Source organism: Vicugna pacos, chromosome 2 (assembly GCF_048564905.1).
Source record: "Vicugna pacos chromosome 2, VicPac4, whole genome shotgun sequence".
Classification (NCBI taxonomy): domain Eukaryota; kingdom Metazoa; phylum Chordata; class Mammalia; order Artiodactyla; family Camelidae; genus Vicugna; species Vicugna pacos.
In genome coordinates this window covers 9,798,502-9,824,180 of record NC_132988.1, presented here as the reverse complement: position 1 = coordinate 9,824,180, position 25,679 = coordinate 9,798,502, and the positions used below count along the sequence as shown (strand labels likewise).

Below are 25,679 nucleotides of genomic sequence, written 5' to 3'. Positions count from 1 at the left end.
CTCCTAAATGAAACATGAAAACTGGTCTTTCTCAGGGCAAAAACTGCCTTGAAATGAATCAGCCTAAACATACCAAGACAGCTTTTGGTTTTCTGATATCAAATGAATGAATTCCTAAGACTAGAACACCCTATCACTGCTGTATGTATAGTAGCCTCCCTTATCCACGGGGGACACATTCCAAGATCTCCAGTGGATCCCTGAGAGTGCAGATGATTCCAAATCCTATATAAACCATGTTTTTTCCTATATGCAGATACACATGATAAAGATTAATTTACACATTAAGCACAGTAAGAGATTAACAACAGTAACTAAAAATAAAACGTAACAATTATAACTATTCTGTAATAAGTTATGTAAATATGGTCTCTCTCGAAATAACTTACTGTATAATGCTTTTCCATCTTAACTAAGCAATTATCATGCCCTGGGGCTGTAACTTCTGCAGTTTGAGGTGTGACAGCAACACTAGCACGAAATTTCGTTTCCTTTCTTCACAATTTCACAGATAGAAGATTTGTTCTCACTGTAGATCTCAGCAACCTCAGCATATGATTTTTTTTCTTATTAAGTTGGGAACATTCACACTTTTCACTTAAAGGAAGCACGCTGCAGCTTCTCTCTGGCATATCTTAATTGCCAGCATCACTTCTCTTGCACTTTGGAGCCATTATGAAGCCAAATAAAGGTTGCTTGAATACAAGCACTATGATACTGCAACAGTCGACCCGATGACTGAGGGGGCTACCGAGTGACTGTCACTGGGACCCGCTGGACAAGAAAGGATGATTCACATCCCGAGCGAGACGGAGCAGGACAGTGAGATTTCATCATTACTCAGAATGGTGCTCAATTTAAAATTTATGAATTGTTTATTTCTGGAATTTTTCCACTTAATATTTTCAGACTATGGTTGACCACAGTAACTAAAACCTTGGATGAGGGGTACTATCTTATTATGTCTTCTTAGAGTAAAATGTACCATCAAAACTAGTTGGTAGTTCCAAGAAACAAGACTTTGCTACCGGAAGTTGGGGGTGGTGGCAAGGTTACATGGCATCTGTCCCCTTTCTTCCCGAGGTGCCAGGCTGAGTGAGACAAGCTTTCACCAGAGTCCCCAGGGCAAACACAAGCCACAGCCAAGGAATGTGCTCAAAGGTATCTTGGGAACAGCATCAGGGATTAGGACACAGGAACAAGAGCAAGACATCAAAAGAAGTTAGGCAAGAGGTCAGAAGCCCAAGAAGTTAAAACCTGGTGAAGACACAGAGAGGGAGCCAGGCTGCTCAGCTGCATCATTGCGTGCTGGCTGCTCGGCATGAAGGGAGGTGGGGCAGGGGCAATTGTCTTAAGTATGAAAGGCTTCCTGATTGCTGACTTAAATCCATCATTTAACCAAACTTCCTATAACTAATAATGTCCTTTAACAGACAAGGAAGATACAACCCAGCTAAAATATCAATCATCTTGAAGAGCAACACATAACATGTGTCACCACCACTTTCCTTCTTTTTCTTCTTAAAACCATGATGGTTTGAACTTCTGTGGCAGTTAGGCACAGGAAAGCTTAGCTGTTGGGCTTAAGAGCCACCACCACAGTAAGAGTACTGAAGCACAGCACAGCCCCTTCAACAGAGCTGTACCTGCTGAGACTTTCCAACAGGAAGCAGGAAAGGGTGACAGTCAACTTGGAACCTGGAGGCTCAGAGGACCTAACACAGTCAATGATTTAGAAACTGCCTTAAACTAGAAAAGGGTCCCAGAATAGAGAATTCATCATCCTTTTCAGACAGAAGCAAGAGAGCAGAATGACAGTGAAAAGTGACAGAACAGCCACAAGAAGACGTGGGGGGAAGCCCGTTAGTGAGTATTTGTCAAGAAGGGAAGGTGACAACTCCAGATTTGAGGGCTTGTAAGGACACTTGGTCACAGTTGAGAGGAGATGAAAATAATAATTAGAAATAAAGTGAAAGAAGATATCAGTGACAGGGAACAGATGTGGGGAGAGGTGAGTGGAGAGATGAGGAAGTAAAGGGACGTCCTAGGGGGACAGTAACGCAGAAGAGAGTTTCTAAACATGCGTGACAAAAGCTTGACTACATGTAAAAAATGCAGAATATGCATAAAGAAAACTTTCTCATTAAAGGTTTTTCTTTTTTAAACTTGGTAAAATAAAATGAGGCAGATACTCCTAGTTATAATAATTGAAAAAAAAAAAAAAACCCAGGTAAGATCTTCCATTTCTGACTCAAGAGAGGATGCTGAAGCCAAACCCTGAAGCGGCTCGGCGTCCCCCACGTGGCAGGCACTTAGCAATGCAGGGCAACAGAAGACACAGAAGCAACCTCGTTCCCTACCACCCACTCTTCACATCCTTGAGATGTTTAATGATTCTATCCATGCTCAATAAATACCCCTTGATAAGAAATCTATCACAAGTGCTTAAGATACACTATAGAAGATTACCAGTTAAATTGAGACTGTGAGCTTCAAAATTTTGTCTCTTAAACTTTCTTAAATAAGCACATTTGCTTGATTTGGGAGCTATTCCCCACTGTTCTGTCCTTTAAGGAATGCTTTATATTCTACTTTAGTACAACATGAAAACTAAAGAACCTGACAATGCTTTACCATAGAAAAAACACTTATTTTTATGTATCTATATTTTTATATTTATATATATACATACACACACACATACATATGTGATAAAAAAAATTCACACCTTATGTAATTTCCTAAATCTCTTTTAAAAACAGCAACATAAAGCAATGAAGAGACAGGTAGTCTACTTCAGTTTGTTGTTTAATGCACTTGCCATCAAAGCAACAAAGCACAAGTAACCAAAGAGTCACAACTCAAAAGGTTTCATGGATGCTCAACAGGTATAATCCTGGTAGTGGCGTGGACCCACAATGTCTGAAAGCCCTGGGGGGCAAAACACAATAAGCACTCCCTTAAGGAGCTTCAGGCTCTTTTGTTTAAATTACCTTCTGGAGTGTAAGAACTGCTGTTATAACTAACAACTAAATATTTATGGCTTCCATGTGATATATAGGCAAACATTCAAATTGCTTCACGTGATTTATGCTTCCTAAAAACTTTCAAATCCTAAATGTAACTTAATAATCAAAATTACCTTCCTTCTAGATAGTGGCCCCCACTAATACTCATGAAATTTGTAAAACTCAAGTGCAGTCTTATCCCATATTCTCATCATTTGGTTTTTGTTTTTTGTTTTTGTTTTTAAAGGCAAATTGTGAAACTAGACAGCTCCTTTTCTGATCATCTCAAAAAGCTCACAGTATAATGTCCTCAATCAAAGATGTGTTCAGGGTACAACTTGCCACCCTCTCCGCCCCACAGGCCCAATACAGAGTGCTGCGTGTAACAAGCACTCTAGAAAGGACTATCATTTTGATTCTGAAAATGTCAGTGCCCTGCTAAGCCACGCCTGAGAAGTGTACAGAGCTTAATCCCCATCAGAGATGTGTACTAGACTCGCCTTTCACTATACCGCCTGTCTGTTTCTCCGACATCAGTCATAAAATGTTACGCTTGTTCTCAAAAGTCCCCACTGATTCCCAATGCCCATGGAATGAAACCCCAATGCAGCACGCTGTGTAAGCCTGCCTAATCCTGACTTTTTCTACACAGGCCTCCCAGCATGAACTCTTGGTCCAATTTGCAGAGGACGTCTACCCCGTTCCTCACTCGTGCAACTGTCCAGGCCAGGAACCACCTTCCCTCTCTAGTCCTTTTATGAATCCTACTGCACCACTCAGGCCCCCCTAAAACTATCTCTGTGAGTTACTCTGGTGAGAATCTTTCTCAGCACCTACATTTTGCACACAGTCTTCCACCAACTCCTCCTCTTCTCTGTCCATCTCCTGCACAATCAGGTCACTTGGAGGGTGGGAACCCAGTCAGACACTGCCTCTGGCTCCCACACAGCCTTCCTGGCATGCTTGCTGATTTCAAAGGAGAACCAGGTACTACAAATACTTGATGAATACATTGTTTGTGAGTGACTGCAGGGTTTTTAAACCAGTTATTTCAAGTTATTCAAGCTCATACTAGGCTGGGATATACGGCTATTATCTGGGCCTCCTTTTCAAAAGAAACAAAAAACTAGTTTAAAGAAAGAAAATGTCACACTCCTTTTCCATGAACTATATTAATTTGGTAACTTAAGCCTTATAAAATTCCTGCCCTCCTTTCTTACAACCACACCTTACACTACCTATAGTTGGAAGAAAAGTCATTTTTACTCCTAAAATTTCACTTTCATCAGCTAAAGGTTCATAAAAGCTATCTCTAGTGTATGGCTGTTATTCCACCAATGAGAGGTGACAGCCCAAGAGCAGAATGGAGAGAACAAGGAAGTTCTCCCTTCCCAGAAGGCAGGAAACCACTCTCAGCTACCCATTTCTGGCAGCAGGAAGTTGCCTCAAGGACAGGAAATAATAAAGGATTTTCAGCTGTACAAGAAGGCCTCTTCAGAGGGTTTTTTTTTTTTTAAGAAATACTCAAATTGGCAATAAGGGGTAAAAGGAAATGGAATGACATTAAAAACCAAAAAAAAAAAAAAAAAAGCTCTGATGATCCCCAAAGAGAGCTCATTTTTTACAACACTAGCAGTCGGTGACTCCATGAAAACAATTCTCGTTGAGCACCTAGCAGCCAACACTCTCAGCTATCCCAAAGTCATCCTTTGTTCTGAAAATCAACATCAACTGTTAGCCTGGTTACACACCAGCTACTGAAACCATGAAAGCAAAGCACAAAAACACACTGTTCACAGCCATACAGCTCATGCTCGAAATGGGACAGCTGAATGAGGGCTAAAGCTAAGTAGTCCCAGGAGGAGACCAGGGCACCAGTGACCTGTAGGAAGCAGGGAGAGGGCTCCCGGGCTAACAGATCGGCACAGCTGCGGTGAACCTTGGACTCCATTCCACCTACCCGCCTCATTTTATACTTAAAGGCTCAAAAAAGTAAAACTGGCCCAAGGCCAAAGAGTGTGTCCCAAAACTCGGGTCATTCACCTTGGGGGAAGGAGAGAGAGGTGTGGCCTTCCCTGCAGCTCAGTGAGTCAGGCCTGGGTCAACAGGGGCCTGTCACACATCAGTGGAAGGCATGACTACCGGCCCCACGGGAGTGGGAGGAAAGGTAACTCCAACAGGCCCAGGAAAAGCCAGTCATTCCCGACTTTTCAAAGAAAAACCATTAAAGATCTCAGCCTCAAAATAACCAGACTATTTTTCCTACTTTTCTTTCAGTGTCACTTAATAACCACCACAAATTACACCCTAATAACTCCTGTTGCAATGGGATTAACGAACTGAAACAGCATGCCCAGACCTGCTGGATTATCCCAGCTATATTTTCTCCCAGAAACTAAAGAAAACCTACTTACTGAAAATGCTGTCAGAGCAGCACCAGGAAACAAACCAGACACCCAATAGTCAGTCTAACTTCTCTCATCCCTCTCTCTCCAGTCCACTCTCCACCTGGCAGCCAGTGTATTCTTTTCAAAATACAAATGTGATCATGTCTCATTTCTGCTTAAAACTCTCCAATGGGCTTCTCCCATGGCAACTCCTGATAATGATCAAAATGCTGCAGGCCTTAAGAATGCTCCCTCACCTACCCACTCAGCCTCCTCACTTGCCGTGACCCACGGCCATCTGCACTCCAGCTACCCCTCAGCTCCTCCAGGAGGCCAGCTCCCTCCCACTGCAAGACTTAGACACTGCCATGCCCTGTGTCTCTGACTTCATTTCCTTACTTCTCTTTTCCTTTCAATCTTAGCACAAATATTCGTACCTTCTCGGGGAAACGTTCCCTGACCACTGTTATCTTCATAGCCCTTCCTGTAGCATTTACTGACACTAGAATTTATAGCAAATTAGTTGTGTGATTCTGATTAATGCCTGCTTCCTGGAGTCACCCATAAGCCCCATGAGGGCAGTAACCATGTCTGTTCTGGCTCACCACTATGTCTCCAGCATCCAGCAGATAAATATTTTTTGAGTCTTTAACTTAATTAAAGAAACAAACAAATGAACAAACAATGGAACAAACAAAAGGTTAGGTTTTTAGGAAGACACAGCATAGAGAGGTTAAAGGAGAGTTTAAGTCACTACCTTCTTAGCCAAACTTTTACATATATGTACTTTACAAAGGGAATGATATACATCTTTCACTAAGTGCTAAGAAAATAAAACTAAGACTATTAATACATATATTAGTCTTATAATTTTTTTAAAAGCTACTTGCTTTTCAATCAACTTTTAAAGTCATTCTTCATTGCAGTGACTCTTAAAAAACGGATTTCAGAACTACCTTAGCAATGAGCAAGTCACTAATCCCCCAAATTACTAATACCACCAAAGACAGAGTTACATTTTTCTCCATCTAAAAGTTTTCTTACATTTCATGCAAATGGAACCAACCAGAAAGCAGGGGTAGCAATACTCGTCTCAGACAAAACAGACCTTAAAACAAAGCCTATATATAACAAGACAAAGAAGGGCACTATTTAATAATAAAGGGATCGATGTAAGAAAAGGGTGTAACACTCATCAACAACTATACACCTAATACAGGAGCCCCTAAGTACATAAAGCAAATATCAACAGACATTAAGGGAGAAATTGACAATAAAAATACAATAATAGTAGGGAACTTTAACACCCCACTGACATCAATGGACAGATTATTCAAACAAAAAAAAATGAATAAGGAAAGAGTGGTCTTAAATGACATATAGGACCAGTTGGGACTTAATAGGTATTTACAAGACATTCCATCCAAAACAGCAGAATACACATTCTTTTCAAGAGCACATGGAAAATTCTCTAGGACAGATCACATGCTAAACCACAAAACAAGTCTCAAACAAATCTGAGAAGATACAAATAATGTTAAGTATTTTTTCTGACCCTAACAGCATAAAACAAGAAGTACTTAAAGAAAGAAAAACGTGAAGAGCACAAACACGTGGAGATTAAACAATATGCTACTAAAAACTAATGTGGGTCAATGAAGAAATCAAAGAGGAAATCAGAAAATACCTCAAAACAAATGAAAATGGAAACACAACTTTCCAAAATCTATGGGATGCAGGAAAGCAGTTCTAAGAGGGAAGTTTATAGTGACACAGGCCTTCCTCAAGAAAAAACATCTCAAATAAACAACCTAACTACATCTAAAGGAATAAGAAAAGTAAGAACAAACAAAGCCCATAGTCATTAGAAGGAAGAAAATAATAAAGATCAGAGAGAAACTTAAAGAAACTTAAAGACTTAAGAGACTTAAAGAAAAAAAGAGAGAGAAAACAATGAAATCAATAAGTGGTTTTTTTGAAAAAATAGACGAAAATGGTAAACTTTCAGTCAGGATCACCAAGAAGAAAAGAGAAAGGACCCAGATAAACAAAATAAGAAATGCATCAAGAAATAATAACCAGTATCACAGAGAAACAGAAATATCATAAGAGAACACTACATTTATATGCCAACAAGTTGGACAACCTAGAAGAAATGGACAAATCTCTAGAAACATAAACCTGCCAAGAATGAATCAAGAAGAAACAGACAATTTAAAGAGATCAATCATTTGTGAAATTGAATTCGTAATTTAAAAAAAAAGTTTCCAGCAAACAAAAGTCTAGGACACAATGGCTTCACAGAGAAATTCTACCAAACATATAAAGAACAGCTAATAACTGTCTCTCAAACTATTCCCCAAAAAATGAAGAGGATGGAACATTCCCAAATTCACTCTATAGGGGGACGGTATAGCTCAAGTGGTAGAGCACATGCTTAACATGCAGGAGGTTCTGGGTTCAATCCCCAGTACCTCCTCTAAAAATAAATAAAATAAATAAACCTAATTACCTCTCCCCCCTCAAAAAAAAAAACAAAAAATGAAAAAAAAAATTTACTCTACAAGGCCACAATTACCCTGATACAAAACCAGACAAAAACACTACAAAAAAGAAATGTACAGTCCAATATCACCAATGAATATAGATGTAAAAATCCTCAACAAAATATTAGCAAGCCAAATTCAACAATACATAAATAGGATCATACATCATGATCAAGTGGGGTTTATTCCAGGGATGCAAAGATGGTTCAATATCTGCAAATCAATCAACGTGATACAACATATTAACAAAAGGATAAAAATCACATGATCATCTCAACAGATACAGAAAAGGCATTTGACAAAATTCAACATCCATTTATGATAAAAACTTTCATCAAAGTGGGTACAGAGAGAACAATCTCAAAATAATAAAGGCCATGTATGACAAACCCACAGCCAATATAATACTCATTGGTGAAAAACTAAAAGCTTTTCCTCTAAAATCAGAAACAAGACAAGGATGCCCACTCTTGCCATTTGTTTAACATAGTATTGGAAGTCTAGCCCCAGAAATCAGAGAAGAAAAAGAAATAAAAGGAATCCAAATTGGAAGGGAAGAAGTAAAACTGTCACTATTTTCACAGGATGTGATACTATATACAGAAAACTCTAATGTCTCTGTCAAAAAAGTATTAGAATAAATTAATTCAGTAAAGTTGCAGGAGACAACATTAATATACATAAATCCATTGCTTTTATATACACTAATAATGAACCATCAGACAGAGAAAGTAAGAAAATAATCTCACTTAAAATTGCATCAAAAAGGATAAAATACTTAAGAATAAACGTAACCAAGAAGGTGAAAGACCTACATTCTAAAAATTATAAAATATTCATGAAGGAAACAGAGATGGAAATATATGATGAAGGAAAAAGAAATGGAAAGATATGCTATGTTCAGAGATTAGAAGAATTAATATTGTTAAAATGTCCCCACTACCCAAAATAATCTACAAATTAAATGCAATGCATATCAAAATACCCACACAACATTTTTCACAGAACTAGAATAATCCTAAAATTCATATGGAATCACAAAAGACCCTAAATAGCCAAAACAATATTGAGAAAAAAACAGCAAAGCTGGAAGTATCACACTCACTACCAAAGCTATCATCATCAGAACAGCATGGTACTGGTACAAAAACACACACAGATCAATGGAAAAGAATAAAGCCCAGATACAAACCCATGCACTTTTGGTCAATTAATCTATGAGAAAGGAAGCAAGAATATATAATGGAGAAAAGACAGTCTCTTCAATAAGTGGTGCTGGGAAAACTGGACAGCTAAATATAAAACAATGAGATTAGAGTATTTTCTCACACCATATACAAAAATAAACTCAAAATGGATTAAAGACCTGAAAGCATAAAACTCCTAGAAGAAAACATAGGTAGAACACTCTGATAAAATCATAACAATATTTTTTTGGATCTGCATGTTAAGGCAAAAGAAACAAAAGCAAAAATAGACAAATGGGAGCTAGTCATACTTAAAAGCTTTTGCACAGCAAAGGAAGTCACTGACAAAACAAAAAGATAATCTTACTGAGTGGGAGAAAATATCTGCAAATGATACAACCAAAAAGTGGTTAACATCCAAAGCACATAAACAGCTCAGACAGTTCAATATCAAAAACAAACAACCTGACTTAAAAAATGGGCAGAAGACCTAAACAGACATTATTCCAAAGAAGACGTATAGATGGCCAATGGGCACCTGAAAAGATGCTCAACATCGGTAGTTTTCAGAGAAAATCAAGTCAAAACCAAACACCTCACACCTGTCAGAATGGCTATCATCAAAAAGTCTACAAATAACAAATGTTGGGAAGGATGTGTAGAAACGGAACGCTTGTACACTGTTGGTGGGACTATAACTTGGTGCAACCACCATGGAAAACACTATGAAGGTTCCTCAAAAAACTGAAAACAGAACTATCATATGATCCAACAATTCTATTCCTGGGTATATGTACAAAGAAAACAAAAAACTAATTAGAAAAGATACATGCACCCAAAAGTTCACAGTAGCATTATTTACAATAGCTAAGATAAAGAAGCAACCTAAGTGTCCATCACCAGGTGAATGAATAAAGAAGTGGTGTGTATGTATGTATATATATATATATACATACATACACACACACACACACACACACACACACACACACACACACACACACGCAATGGAATGTTACTTGGTCATGAAAAAGAATGAAATTCTGCCATTTGCAACAACATGGATGGACCTACAAGGTATTATGCTAAGTGAAATAAGTCTGAGAAAGAAAAACAAATACTCTACGTCTTAACTTATATGTAGAATCTATAGAAAAACAAATATTATCTTTTAACTTATATGTAGAATCTAAAAAATAAAACTAAGGAATATAACAAAACAGAAACAGACTCACAGATATACAAAACATACTGGTGGTTACCAATGGGGAGAAGGAAGAAGGGAGAGGCAGAACGTGGGTAGGGGATTGACAGGTACAAGTACTATGTATAAAATGGATAGGTCACAGGGATATATTGTACAGTACAGGGAAATATAGCCATTATTTTGTACTGACTTTAAATGGAATATAATCTACAAAGATGTTGAGTCTCTATGTTGTACACTTGAAACTAATATGATGTAAATCAACTACTCAAAAAATTTTAATAAGTTTTCTTTTCATATTCTTTGCAATAAGTTAGAAACCCTAGACCAGACTGTCCAACAGAAACATAACACAAGTCACAATTTTCCAGTAATCCCATTTAGAAAATAAAAAGAAACAAGTGAAATTAATTCCATTAGTAATTATATTTATCCCAAAATATTCAATATACTATCATTTCAAAATGTAATCAACATTTTTGAAACTTATTAATAAATATTTTACATTCTTTTTGTTGTACTAAGTCTTGAAAATCCATTATGTATTTTCCACCTAAAGAACATCTCAATTCACACTAGCCACATGTGGCTGGTGGCTACCATATTGGACAGAGCAGGTTACACCATTCACACTTCTGATAAATTACCTGCTCTCTTCTTACATTAACAAACTTGCAGAAAAGGGTTTAAATGATTCCTGTATCAAACAAAGAAACAATGAGGGATAGGGAATATCTTCATTATAAGCAGCTGAAAAATAAAGGTAAGCGATCCATGGTTACGTGTATGTTAATGTAACAATACCTTCTTAATTCATTCATGACTTTAAAAGCTTTCTTCATATGCCAAGGATTCACTGTCACTGGGCAGTGTTTTTCGGTATTATCATCTTTGGAATCGAGAGGCTTCTGATGACCCTGCTTTGTGCATCTGTACATAAAAGAAAACAACAAAACAGAAAAAGACCTTATTAAAGGTGATTTAGTTTAAGCTTATCAGGCTACAAGAGTTACAATGAATGCCCCACCTGCCCCATTCATTTAGAGGAAGTCTCACAGTGTATCCCACCATAAAGACTAAAACATAATTCAGAACACTTTCTGACGGTCAGTGTGATTTTAATAAAAAAGTAGATAATTACCTCCCTGGTATCAAAGCTCTGTCAAAGATGAGCACAGAAAATTTAGTAAAAATGATTTTGCAACTACCTTCAAAAGAAATGCTGAGAAATGCTCTTCTCTGCTGGAAATTAACCTGCGTTTATATTCTGCAGTAGTCACATGCATTTACAAACCAGGCAGGAACTGGATCATATTTTACACACACTTTAGAAACTCATTTGAATTTTGCTATCTGCAAGATTATTTGCTAGACATTAACTATAAAGTAGCCACTGTACTAAATTTCATTTCACTGTTTTGCTTAATCTTCACAACAACTCTGTAAGCTACTATTATTACCCCCATATAACAGATGAAGAGATTGAGGCAGAAAACAATTTGGATATCTTGGTAAATGGTGGAGCTGGGTAAGACTGCAGCCAGTCTGACACTCAAGTCCATTCTTCTCATTACTGTTCAATACTGTTACCTACATTCAGCAATTACAGTTGATTTCTTATTTAAATGTGTAATTTCTAAAAACTACAAAACTCTATTAGTGTTGCTGTATAAATTATTCTTTTGAGACCTGGGAGCCAAAAAATAACAAATAAAATCAAGATGTCATTGGGGGGAGGGTTAACTGCATATGGACAGACACAAGGGGACTTTTTGAGGACACAGTTGCACAACTCTAGAAACTGTCTGAAATCACTGACTTGTACAATTATAATGGGTGAATTTCATGGCATGTAAATTATACCCTAATAGAGCTATTAAATTAAAAAATTGGGATACAAAATTAATCCTAAGAAAATACTTGTATATATATATCACACAAAGAATAGGCAAGGATCATTTACTGCACCATTTTCCTTCACGCTGCTTCCTTTCCTCACCCATTTCTAAAAGGATAATTCATTTTTAAAATATCCTTTTATTAATTTATTCAGCCAATAATTTTTGACCGCCAACTATGTACCCAGGACCAGTCTAGGCACTTGGAATATATAAATAAACAAAAGTCCAGTCCTCACGGACCTTGGAGTCTAGCTGGGGCAGGGGGTGGAGGTGACAACTCACACAACAGAGCAGCAGAGTAGGTGGCACGTTAGGAAAAAGGAACCATGGAAAAAAGAAAAAAGGGCAAGGTAAAGAGAGTTGAGAGTATGAGGTGAGGGTGATGGACAGACCAAACTGAGGGTTGAGGTTAGAACTAGGACTAAGAGCTGAGAAGGCCCAGACGGACGGAATAAGCAGGGCCGAGGCCAGCACGCACCTTGTGTGTTCCAGGATGGGGGACAGGGCTGGGGCTGCGGGGAGAGGGCAGTGCAGATCGTTGTAGGACCTTGGAGGACCTTGTAAGGACTGTGGCTTGTACCCGGAGTGAAATGGGGAGGGCACTGCAGAAGAGCAACACAATCCAACTCAGGTTTTCAAAGGCTCACTTGACTGCCGGGTGAGAATAGTCGATACGGGTCAGAGATGAAAGGAGGAAGCCACTGAGGAGGGCTGTGCAGGAGGAGAGGACAGTGGCTCAGGGCAGGGAAGCAGCAGTGGAGGCAGAAGCCATGGTGAGAAGTGGCTGGATTCTGGATATGTTTTAAAGGCAGTGTTAGACCAGATCTGTTGACAGAATGCATGTGGCATGTCAGTGAGAGTCAGAATAACTCCAAGTTTTTTGACCCGAGCAGCTAGAAGGTTTGAGTTTCCATTAACTGAATGGGGGAGGCTGCAGAAAGAACCAGTTTGGGGGGTAGAAGGACCAAGAGCTCAGTTTTCACACATGTTGGTTTTAAGATATCAGAGTTCCAAGTGAAGATGTCAAATCAGCAGATAAGAATGAGTCCAGAGTTGGAGAGAAAAAGTCTAGCGGGAGACAGAAATGTGGGAATCATGGGTCACAGGCGGTACAGGAAGCCATGAAACCCAGGTACTCAAACATTAAGATAACCTGGCATTAACCATAGCAGTTATCCTTGCTCGTGTCCCCAGTCCCACAATCGACACTCATTGAGAGACACCTGATCCTTTTAGGGCCTGCCTACTACGTGTGGATATCAGTCCTGTTTCCCAAGCACTTGAGTTTTTAAAGGGAACTACAAATGAAGTCGTACAAGACACTGCCTCCAGTGGGTGGGTCCACAGCTGGAGTGGGAGAATGGGAAGGTGCACGCTACTCCCTGCGGCTGTGTGTGTGTGTGTGTGCATGCACACACGTGTGTGTGCGCAGGTGGATGAGTTACACCTGGCTTAAGAAAAAGAGCTAGTCAGTCTAGAAGCTGAAAAATCTGGTAGAGGGAACAGGGGAAACACTGTGTACTGTAAGACACATCCCCATAATGCCATTTCCCACCATCCTTTCATCAAGAACAGAGTCGGAAAGGGGGGGATTATGTAGATATGTGCAACCAACACAAAATTTCTGACCATGAAACACCGAGTATCTACATATGTAGCAAGTTAATGATAGTTATATCTGCTTCAAGTTTAATAACTTAAGTTTACACAGAGAGAAAATATAATATTGAGGACTGGTAAAATTATCACAGAGGGCCTTTCAATGCTCAGAATGGAAGCAAAAGCAGTGCCGCCATACAAAGAATGTCATTAAGAGTCAAGAGTGTTTATATTTGCTTAAGAAATTGAGAGTTACAACTTCCTTCATTAAAGAATTAACTTTTAGACAGACACCATACAACAAGCAACGTCTATGCTGGTGCTTTCATAAAGCTATTTTTAGTTCCTGCTTTTTCTGATGTACTCCAGAAATTCTGCAAAGAAAAGCTTCTATTCAAAGGCTTAAAGGAATAAACAAGAAATAACACTGCATTCTTTTAAGTGTTCTCTGTACTGAGAATCACTTACAAATGCAGCACCCTGTCACTGGTCTGCATTTTCAACAATAAAGTTTTCTACAATTTTCCAATTGCTATGTAATTTTGTGTCAGATGGTCTCTCATTTCGAAGCAGAACGGAGTACCAGAAAATGACACATCCTGTCTAAAACTACAGATATGGAAGATGAACATACACCAGGAAACAGCCAAGTGGGAGAGAAAGGTTTATGTTTTAAGTTACCATAAGTGCAGTTACACCTTCTTCTTGCTTCCCTTGTGACGTGAAGAGCTAGTTTTTTTCCAGAAAAGCTCTCATTCTGAGAACTGTCTTCTTTAAAATATCTGGAGATTCCTTTTTAAGGTTCTTTCACTTTTAAGTCTTTCCCTAACTCTACATCCCATAACCAGTGTTAAATTATCCAGTAGCCTATTGTTAACAAAACATACTCTACAAGAGCCAAGGTGTTCAAGGGTTTGGATCCCAGAACACTGTTAACAGATAATCTTCAAGCCTTCCTTCCGTAACTGACTCCTCTGCCAATTCCCAGCTGTGGGCAAGGCTGGCTTTTCAGACCAGGTGACTTGTTAACTCTGCCTAAGAACCCTCAATTGCCCATAACAGAACCCTCAGACAGGTAGCAAACTCTCTAATAGGGGCTGCGTCCTTCAAACACTCAAGATGCCATCACCAAGCGAAGATTTAAACCTACGGCAAAAATTCTGAGGCCAACTTAGAAATAACACACAGTTTCTTTAGATGCACTCTATGTGCTCTGGAATAGTGATTTCCAACGGAGGGGGAAAGGAACACATGACCCAAGCAATTTTTGTAAACTACACATACCCGTCCCTCTTCACGTGAGGATTCGGGCAAGCCCGTCTTACAGGTCTAGCTGTAACAGAATGACAGCACCTCTAGGAGTAGGGGTAAAAGGCAGCGAGGTAGACTTTTTGTGAAAGAGGGTGATGTAATAGGCCCCACCACCCACTTACCTCCCACCACAGGACAATCATCTTAGATCGAGAACAAACACTTTAGGAAACAGAGATTGTTTATGTTTTGACAGTTTTCTGGCAAAAACAATGCTCTACGTCCTGTGAAGAGGCAGCTGCAAAACTGAACAGGGGACTAGACGTTTTCACATTCAGGACACAAATCCTCAGCCCCCGGGTGGCCACCATCTCTGCTCTTCCCTTTGCCTGTTCACCTCAAAAGCTGCAGGACTCCCCTGCTTGCAATGAGTCACCCACCACTTCTCACAAATTCCTGCCAAGTTCACATCAGCAGCTGGTGTTTTCAAAGTCACCATTTGTGCTGTGCTGCTCTGAAGTCCCTCCATGGCTTTATATCCCTTCTGTTTTCTCTGTCGTCTTCCTAGCTGCACTTGCATTCGGAAGCTGGTTACCACACTGACATTGCTTCTCTAATGAGTCCGGGAAATAGGAAGTAGAGATTCAACCGGTCCCAGAATACTTGTCATGCCACTCTAGTTTCCCAACCAAATACTCTCACATTCTTCATCTCACCCAAAGAACCACCGCACTACTTAGAGGTTGTAAAAGTAGAGGGCTCTCCCCACTGGAAACATTGTGGTTTGTGGCAGAGTTTTGCTTTCAGTTTTTGCAATTAGTTACAGGCAAAAAGACATGTTCTGCAAATGTTCAAGTGTTTGGAATTTAAACTTTTATTAGGTACAGAGCCAGAAGACTAACTGTAATCTATGAACATATGGTCATATTACCAAATAATGTTCATGTCTGCCCTACAGACATGTAAGAATTTGAATTATACCTGCGGTCTGCAGAGCTTTAGAATTGGGTGTGAAGCATCCTGTGAGATAAAAAAAACCTCCTATCCAGTCACAGAACACCTTACAGACAACATCACATTAATGACACTGAATACATTAGTAAAGTCCATGTGTGGCTAAAAGTTACATCTCCAATTTCTCAGAGCTGGAAAGGAGATGTCTAGAAAAGATGGAAACGCCCAATTGCCAAAATGGCTCAGCAGTTAAAGCAGACTCCTGCACCCCCAAGAGCGGACAGTGGACGGGGCATTGCCCACCACCCTGTCCTCCCCCAGGACGTGGCGTGTGGGGAAGCAGGCAGGACGGGGTGGCTGGGACTCGGAGGTGGAGAGGTGATGAAAGCAGGAGTGGAACTGCTCTGATCCTAGAACAATAGAGCTGTAAAAAGCTCGGCTTCAGTTCAACCCGCTCCCTCTCCCGCGTTCCCTCCCACCTACGTGACAAACGGAGCACAGTCAGGCACTTTCTGTCCCTGACAGTGACTACTAGCAGGAGAGGGACCAGGGTAAAAGCATGTCTTATGCAACATCAGTCTGATTTTAAAGACTCTGTTATAAACAATGAACAGCACTGTCAGAGCGGGACACTTGTGAGGCGCTCGAATAGGGAGGAGGAGGTTGAGGAACCATTTCTAGCATTTCCATGTCTTTTATCACTCCTATTTCTGATCTTTCTTTCGCCACTTTTCCCAGCATTGCCATCACTGGCAGGTAAGGGGGCAGCAATACGACTTGGCCATGCGGCTGATGGGGTTACGTTTCCCAGCACTGGAGTGAAAAGGCACTGGAAGGGGAGCAGAACCAGCTGGAAGATGTGAACCGTGGTCCTGGCCTGTGCCCAACACTGACCAGGTGACCCTGGGTTAGGCTCTTAGTCTCTCTGGGCTTCTGGCTGTGTACTTATAAGACAAGGTTTCATCATTCCACAAATATGTCCAATATGAAATGTAAGGTGAAAGTCAAACATAATGACATCTCACCTGCTTGCCTCAGGGAGCTATACAGGTACTGAAGACTATGTGAATATAAATGCAGAGTTAAGAAAACTGTTGAGGTAAAGCGCTAAACTGAACATGGAGTTAAACTTCTATGGATTTTTCTTGGCCTTCCGCAGTTTTAATTGCAACGCTGAATTAAGTTATTAGCTATACTCCACACCACCGCTCCTGTGAATAAATCAAGTAGGCAAGCACTGCCTGGGTGCCCGCTATTGCCCAATGCTAAGCAGGGTGAGGGGTATAAAGGAGGCTGAACACAGGCGCCTTCTCCAGTTACCAGCTAAGTCAGGAGGCACACTGGAAACCACCCGGGAATGGCACGAAGTCAGTATTCAAAGGCAAGATTACGGGCTACCGATCATAAAAAGTGCAGGAATACAAAGAGGAGCTAGAAGGAGTTGGAGTAAATAGGGAAGACTCTATGAAGGGGATGGGGCTCCAACTAGTTCTCAGGGCAATTCTAAGCTGTTTGAACTGAGGACTGGATAGGAAAAGGCTGGAGACTCCTGCCTTATGATGAGGCACAGGTTACCCTAGGAAGTTAAGGCACATAATGATTACAACAGATAAGGTAAGGCCAAAATGATGAAGGGCCAAGACTACCCAGCTGAGAGATCTGGTTGTGGTAAGTCTTTGACTTGACTCTAGATGTTGGAGGGTCAAAATTGTAGGTGGACTGAAAGGTGGGGAGAGAATATCCAAGAGTTCAACAGAAGGAAAAATTCAGGTTAGCAGGGATGAAAGCTCTTCATCAGAGTATCAGCAATCAGAATGGACACTTGAAACCAAGAATGTACAGTTCTGGGAGCTGATAAAATGTGGAGGATGGTGAGAGAAAGAGAAATCAAAGACCACTACAAGGCTTTGGGTATCCAGGACCGGAAGAATGATTATCCCACTGAATAAGTGGAGATGCTACAAGTGGAAGTCAGTTCAAGAAAAAGATTACGAACACAGTTTAAGACATTTTGAATCTGACGTATGAGCTAAGAGTAGGTGTTCTATAAGAAGCTCAAAATTCAAAACTGAAGCACAGACCTAGAGTCCAGACTTAAGATTTACAGATGGACAAGACATGATAAATCTCCTAGAAGAAAACAAAGGCAAAACATTCTCTGACATAAATCTTAGCAGCGTTCTCCTAGGGCAGTCTACCCAGGCAATGGAAATAAGGGCAAAAATAAACAAATGAGACCTAATTAAACTCAAAAGCTTTTGCACAGCAAAGGAAACCATAGGCAAAACAAAAGGACAACTTATGGAATGGGAGAAAATATTTGCAAATGATGCGACTGACAAAGCCTTAATTTCCAGAATATATGAATAGCTCATACAACTTAATAAGAAAAAAACAAGCAACCCAACCCAAAAATGGGCAGAGGACCTAAACAAACAATGCTCCAGTGAAGGCATACAAATGGCCAACAGGCATATGAAAAAATGTTCAATATCACCAATTATCAGAGAAATGCAAATCAAAACTACAATGAGGTATCACCTCACACCATTCAGAATGGCATCATTCAAAAGTCCATGAATGATAAATGCTGGAGAGGGTGTGGAGAAAAGGAAACCCTCCTACACTGTTGGTGGAAATGTAGTTTGGTGCAGCCATTATGGAAAACAGTTTGGAGAGTCCTCAAAATACTAAAAATAGACTTACCATATGATCCAGCAATCCCACTTCTGGGTATACACATGGAGGGAACTCTAATGTGAAAAGATACATGCACCCCAATGTTCACAGCAGCACTATTTACAATAGCTAAGACATGAAAACAACCTAAATGTCCATCAAAAGATGACTGGATAAAGAAGTTGTGGTATATTTATATAATGGAATACTACTCTGCCATAAAAAATAAAATAATGCCATTTACAGCAACATGGATGACCTGGAGAATGTCATTCTAAGTGAAGTAAGCCAGAAAGAGAAAGAAAAATACCATATGATATCACTTATATGTGGAATTCAAAAAAAAAAAGACACCATGAACTCATCTACAAAACAGAAACAGACTCATAGACATAGTAAAGAATCTTATGATTACTGGGGAAAGAGGGTAGAAAGGGATAATTTGGGAGTTTGAGATTTACAAATGTTAGCCATTATATATAAAAATAGGTTTTAAAAGAAGTTTCTTCTCTATGCACAGGGAACTATGTTCAATATCTCGTTATAACCTTTAATGAAAAATAATATGAAAATGAATATATGTATGTATATGCACAACTGGGACACTGTGCTGTACACCAGAAATTGACACATTGTAATCGACTGTACTTCAGTTAAAAAAAAAAGATATACAGATGGAGCCACAACTTACTGATTAATAGCTGAAGAGAAGAAGTGGCCAAGGCCTGCATCTGTGAGAAACAGCTACTGCCAACAGACAGAACCCATATAAGCCAAAAAAGCAATCAACAGAGAGATTACAGTCCCAGTTGCTCCTCTACTTAAAAGTTTAGGAACGTAACTTAACCTCTGAAAACTAATAATAATAAGAGAGGTTGTTAATAAGGTAGGTTGTTGACAGAATTAAATGAGATAAAGTAATACAGTAAATCACATTTAACCACCTAAAAACTGGAGTGGGAAACCATGAAAAGGTATTGTCATGGAAAGCAAGAGCTTGTTTTTCAAGGCAGGACCAGAGAAAAGAACTAGTCAAAAAAATACTTTAGCAAATGCCCATAACCTGAAATGTGAGAAAGAAAGCAATACAATGCAAAGTAACAGTAATTGTATCATATATTTGTTTACTCTCAGTTTCAACCATGAGGAAAAGGACTTTGTTATGTTTTCTGAGATACTCCCAAAGTCTAGTCATAGCAGACACCCAATATATATGAATAAAAAACCCAAACTCCCCCATTATAAGCAGTAAATACATTAAGACTTTGGCAGAATTCTATAGAAGAGCAATTTTCATTCTTTATCACCTTGAAAGAAACTTCCACCTGATCTTAAGAAAGACATTCACATGTTTTCATAAACACTCTCGGTGTTTACAGCCACAGCTAGGTAAATTTACAGTCACCCCCCACAAAAGCACACTTACTAATATTTACTGCATGCCTACTACGTACATGAGAAAATGTAAATTAGAAACAAGAGATTTAGGTCTATTTGGTGGGAGAAGGAGGAGTGATTTCTCAGAATCTGTAAGACTAATACATAATTGCTACTTATTTTTAGAATCCACTTCTCATGTTCCCAAATGCACTTCAAATTTTTCCTTATATGTGACACTTTCTTCAACACACACAGATTCATGTGTCTTTTTTCAACATTAACTTGTAGGCCATTATTGCTCCTAAATATTTTAACTGTCTTTGTCTATTACTAAGGATATTTGCCTATGATCTGAGAGATGCCCAATTTACACTTAGGACTAAACAAAAACAAGAATATATTCCTATAAAAGACAAACAAATGAATATTGGGGTGACCTGTGACAAGGTTTCAAATTCTTGGTAATTGAATCTTAGAATTAGAATGAACATTAAAGCTTATCTGGTCCAGTGAATTGCAAATGTCAGGCTTCAATGAACTTTTTATTGGTCTGTGACGAAATGAGGACAGTGTAGTAAGTTTTCATAAGACTAAACGCATTCAACTTAAGAACTATCCTTTAATCTGAGATTATGTCCTTTGTATTGGGAAATGGACACTAAAATGTCCTTTCTTTTACAAAAGAATGATGATATTTGATAATTATTTTATCAATTTTTTTCTCTATTTGGCAAAATAAAACTTAGCAATTTTATGTTAGACTTCAACTTTTGTTTTGTTTGACTTTACAGTAAGTGAAATCCAAAAGTATGTGAACCTCTGCTCTAATCCAACCAACTCTGCACTGCCTAAATCCCTTAGAACACAGTCAACAAGATATTTGTCTGCCTATGCTGAACATCTCTGACATTTAAGAGCCACCAGTGACATGGAATTGACTGAAAAAAAAAATATGGTTGTATATCTGAGGTACACTTACTTAATTTCATGAAGGAAAAGCAGAAAAGCAAGGCTGGTAGAGAGAAAGCCAACTTGTGAAAGAGGGCCAGTAGGAAAACGAAAGCCAAGGAAACTCTGCCGTGAGGGGAGGTCAGAGAGATGCACTCTGTCCTATACTCACAGTCTTCCCTCAACTTAGTAATTATGAAAATCCTTTACAAAAAATAACTATAAAAACTATAATGTATAAAACATTCCTGGGGTCAGGGCTGATGAGTTTACATTTCCTTTCCTGTATCTCAGTTTACTGTCTGAGACTCCTCTGCTAACCTACATATAATTTTAGTTGCACACTTTTCAGATTCAATCAGAGGCTAATGTCATATGGTCTTTATATTACCCAGACCCCAAAATGTAACAGAATCTAAAAATCACTGATACTCAAGGATGCAAAAAACAATAAACAGAGATATAAAGCCCAATGCCAATCAACATGAGAGTCAGAAAGGATGAGAACTTGGAGGCAAGGAGTGGAAAGAGCAGAAGAGATCAAAAAACTTGATCTCCACAAGCCCACCTGAAAGAACAAGGCAGCCCTCCATCCCTCCAAGACAATGTAAGACAGGCTGTCAGGGAGCAAGCTGGGGTTTGAAAACAATGCAAAACTGGCTATTAAGACAGAAGCATGAGCAAAAGCATCACGCTCAGTGCTTGGCAGAGACAGGCATTCAAACATTTGCAGAACAAATGAATTAATAAATGGACACTCATACAAAGAGGATCTGAGTCCCTATTTCCAACCACATTATCCAAGGCACTTTTAAGTCCAAGTCAATCTTCTTTGCCTTAAAGCTCAGGCTAAAAATCTAACCTTATGAAAAACTGATCCCTCTCAATAACTGCCACTGACCTCTGTCCTAGCCCAGTTAGCTCCAGCACAGCGAGACTCGAAAAAGCTCCCCTCCCCAAGAACTGCCAGCGCTCAAATCCGGCACCCATGATTTGGCGTGGAAGGAAAAACAAGTTATTAGAGTGGAGGCAAACAGACAAAAGGATGGGAAGAAAAACTATTTCTTATGTACAGAAAGGCAAAAAACACTATCACGAGTTCTAGGATTAGGGCTAGTCCTAGATAGACCAAATGCAAATAAACTTATTTGTATTTATTATTAAATGAACAGAAACAAAATTTCTCCAAATTTAGCCACCCATGATTGAAAGGAGTTTTTGTTTTGTTTTGTTTTGTTTTCTTTAACTATTCTACCATCCCTGTTGGCATTTAGGCTTTCCACTACATCTCAGCCTTTCACTGTTCTAGCACTACTGAGGGCATCTCAGTACCAAAGACCTGTGCTGTACACCAAAATTATGAGTTGATCTGGTCTAGATTCAGTTTATCGATATTTGCATACACCCATTTATTTCATTTTTAATTATTTCTATTTAAATCATTTTCTACGTCTCTACTCTTTCCCTCCAGAGCCTGCCTTTCCACACCCTTTTTTTACCTGCATTCTAATGTCCCCCTTTTCTTTCCTTAAGTTCCCTCTGTTCCAGAAGTAAAAAAAAAAATAAAAAAAAAGGCGGGGGGGTGGCATGGAACTGTTATGAAGGGGGCAGGTTTACGGCAGATAACATCCTATGTGGGATATTCTCAATACTTCCAGTTGTCTACGGCCAGGTAACGTTTCCTGCCTTGCATGCCTCTGAGCCTAGACAGAACTCATGTGCTGATGCTGTGCTCCCACTGCTGAAGGATCCACCATCGCGTTTCCTTGACGTTCAGGATCCTTCCTGAACCTGCTGAAAAACATAACCGAACTGAGCCCTTGTTCCTCCAGCCCAGGGGGGTAAATTCAAGAGTCCTATGTACTCCTTAGATCCTCATGATCTGTTCCACTCGAGCTAAAATTTCTGCAAGGCACTTTTAGAAATTGTAGTTCCAGAATCCTATTAGCTCTCCTAAAAGGACTCAACACCAAAAAATTATTCAGCCTAAGCCCAATATTTATATTTCGGCTGGCACTCTGCCAAATACCCACAAAAGGCTGGTGTGGTACAAATGCCATGGAATCAAGCTGGTCAAATCTAAGCGCAAAACGATAAAGCTCCAAAAATAAGCTGTCAGGAAGAGGTACACCATTCTTCAGAACGGTATTTGTTTGCGGTTTCAAAAGTCAGATTCAAAGCGTTCTTCCTTCATAAAGGTTAAACTAAGGAAAGCAAATCAAAATTGAAATGTCCAAAATTCCTGGGGATTTAGAGTCGACTTTTTAACAAAATGCTAAAAAAGAATCTTGTACTGAATAATGCAGTATCTTCAATGTCTTCCACATAATCGCTCAGTTGTTATTTCTGCAAGCAATTTTGTTGCAGGTGGTCTCGGCTGTATTTAGGTACCAAGGAAAAAGACACCTGTGCCTGGCAGGTCGTACACTACTAATTCGCCCAGAGTGCCCGGGAAACAGAAGATGCTGTGATTTCCGAACACGATTTTCTGCAGTGCCAGGTAAAAGAGGTCACATGCCCTGAACAGCCGCGGCCCGTTCAGAGTGATGTGCAAGCTTCTCTGACAGAATTTTGCTAGGAATTCGGAGAAGCAGGTAAGCTGAGAGGAATTCCTCTCCGCACCACCGGCGTCTGTACTTTGCAGCTTCCTTTTCCGACGGCCCCGCACGCATCCCGCGTCTCCTTCCCGCGGATGCTCGGCCCTCCGGGGGCTCCAGCTGGCCGGCGGAGGACCCTCCCCACACCCCGCGCGGCGACGCCCCGCCCGCCGCCCGGCCCGGTCCGGCCGCAGCGGCCCCGCCCGCCGCCCGTCCGCTCACTCACGCGGGAGGCCGCGGCGGCGTCTCCATGGCGGCTCCTCTCGGGCTTCAGCTCGCGGGCGCCCACCGCCGCCAGCACCATTCCAGCCGCGGACGCCGGCCCCGCCCGCCCGCAGCGCCGCGTCCCATTCGCCCGGGCGCCTGCCCGCCAGCCGCCGCCCTGCACCCGCGCCCGCGCCTGAACCCGCACCAGCGCCGGCGCCGGAGGCTGCCCAGCTCCGCCAGCCCTGCTCGGCAGCCCCGCTCCGCGGGCGCGCTCCGACTGCCGGCGCTGCTGGGGGCGGGGCGGCAGGCGGGCACTTCCGGGTGTGACGCGCCCTCGAGGCCCCGCCCCGCCCCGCCCCTTCCTGCTGCCGCCGAGTGGGTTCCTTAGGGTGGGTCTGCCCTCCGGGACTCGGGGGCCGGAGACGCTGGGCGTGCTTCTGCCGGAAAGCGCGCCGTTCCGGCGCCCAGCGTCCACTGACTGCCCGGCTCCGCACGCGCGTTCGCTCCGTCCTCTCCCAGCCTGCGCCCAGGGAGGAGTGCGGGTACGCGACCTTTGCTCTACAGATGGAGAAACTGAGACAAGAAGAAATGACTCGCCGATCCTGGGTCCCAATCAGGGACCGGGGTCTCCCTGCTCAGGCTGTGGTCCTCTCGGTGCACCTGCGGGGAGAGGTTTTGGCGCTTGGACGCGATGCGGAGCAAAACCAGGTCTCCGTGACAGCGGACCTGTTCATCTGGACACGACAAACCCGATGCTTGCCGTGAAGATAGAAAATAACCGGGGCGAGGAGACGGATGCTAAATGATGGTTACAGGAAGGGCCTCTCAAACCATGTCATTTAAACAGATGGAACAAAGCGAATCTTGAGTAATGCGAAGGGTGCTCAGGCAGAGGGAAGAGCAGTGCAAAGACTCTTGGCCTTCGAAGAACCAGGATAGCTCAATGTAAACTGATGGTTCCCGAGTTAGGCCGCTGAACAGCAGTAGCATCTGGGAACTTGTTAGAAATGAGAATTCTCCAGGCCCACTTCAGATCTACTGAATCAGAAATTCTGCGGGTGAGGCCCAGCAACCTGAGCTATAACAAGCCCTCCGGATCATGCTGGTGCCTGCTAAGATTTAAGAACCTGTGCGGTCTCTGAAGCAGAGTGAGGACGGGATACCGTGGGGGGAGGTGGTGTAGGGGAAGCGGTGACAGGTCACATAGGCCTGGTAGGCCGTCAAAAAAGATTTGGTTTTACTGAGAAGAGAAACAATGAAAAGTTGTGAGCAGCTTGATCTGATCATTAAAAGGACGACTTTGCTGGGATTTGTTTTAAAATCCTCCGCCAAAAAAAGGAAGGGTAGGGAATAGAAGAAAGAAAATGGACAAAATATTAATTTTTGACGCTGAGTGATGAGTGCATGGGGGTAGTTATCTGTATTTATGTGTATGTTTTGAAAGGTTTATAATAAAAACATTTTTTAAAGATGATTGGCAGCTATACGAGCCATATATGTACTGAAGCAAGATAACTGGTCAGATTCTGATTTTACTGATAAGATAAAGCAATACAAGAAGAGAAAAAGAATTGCTGATAGATTAGGTACGAGTATAAGAGGAAGAGCAGGGTGGAAGATGATCCCAAGGGTTTTGGTCTGGGCTCTTGGGAGTGGAGATGACCGTGTAGATGATATTAAAAGATTGGTTGAGATCAACTAGATAATATAACTAGAGAAAAGAAAGCACCAAGAAGTGGGCCCCAGGGCACTCCAGCACTAGGACAATAAGATAAGGAGGATTCAGCGAAGGGGAGGTGGGGAGCAGTAGTGACGTAGGAGAACTGTC

General features: G+C 40.9%; 1 protein-coding gene across 1 annotated transcript in view; it reads right to left on the bottom strand.

The window, feature by feature from the left end:
* Positions 1 to 24,159, bottom strand: part of KLHL2 (kelch like family member 2) — a 112,503-nt gene extending 88,344 nt beyond the window's left edge. The window contains exons 1-2 of the mRNA XM_072975158.1: positions 23,871 to 24,159; positions 11,140 to 11,265 (exon numbers count right to left, since the gene is read on the bottom strand). Coding sequence (XP_072831259.1) covers positions 11,140 to 11,265; positions 23,871 to 23,896 — 152 coding nt within the window. The 5' untranslated portion in view covers positions 23,897 to 24,159. The remainder of the gene's footprint in view (positions 1 to 11,139; positions 11,266 to 23,870) is intronic.
* Positions 24,160 to 25,679: the final 1,520 nt, after the last annotated feature.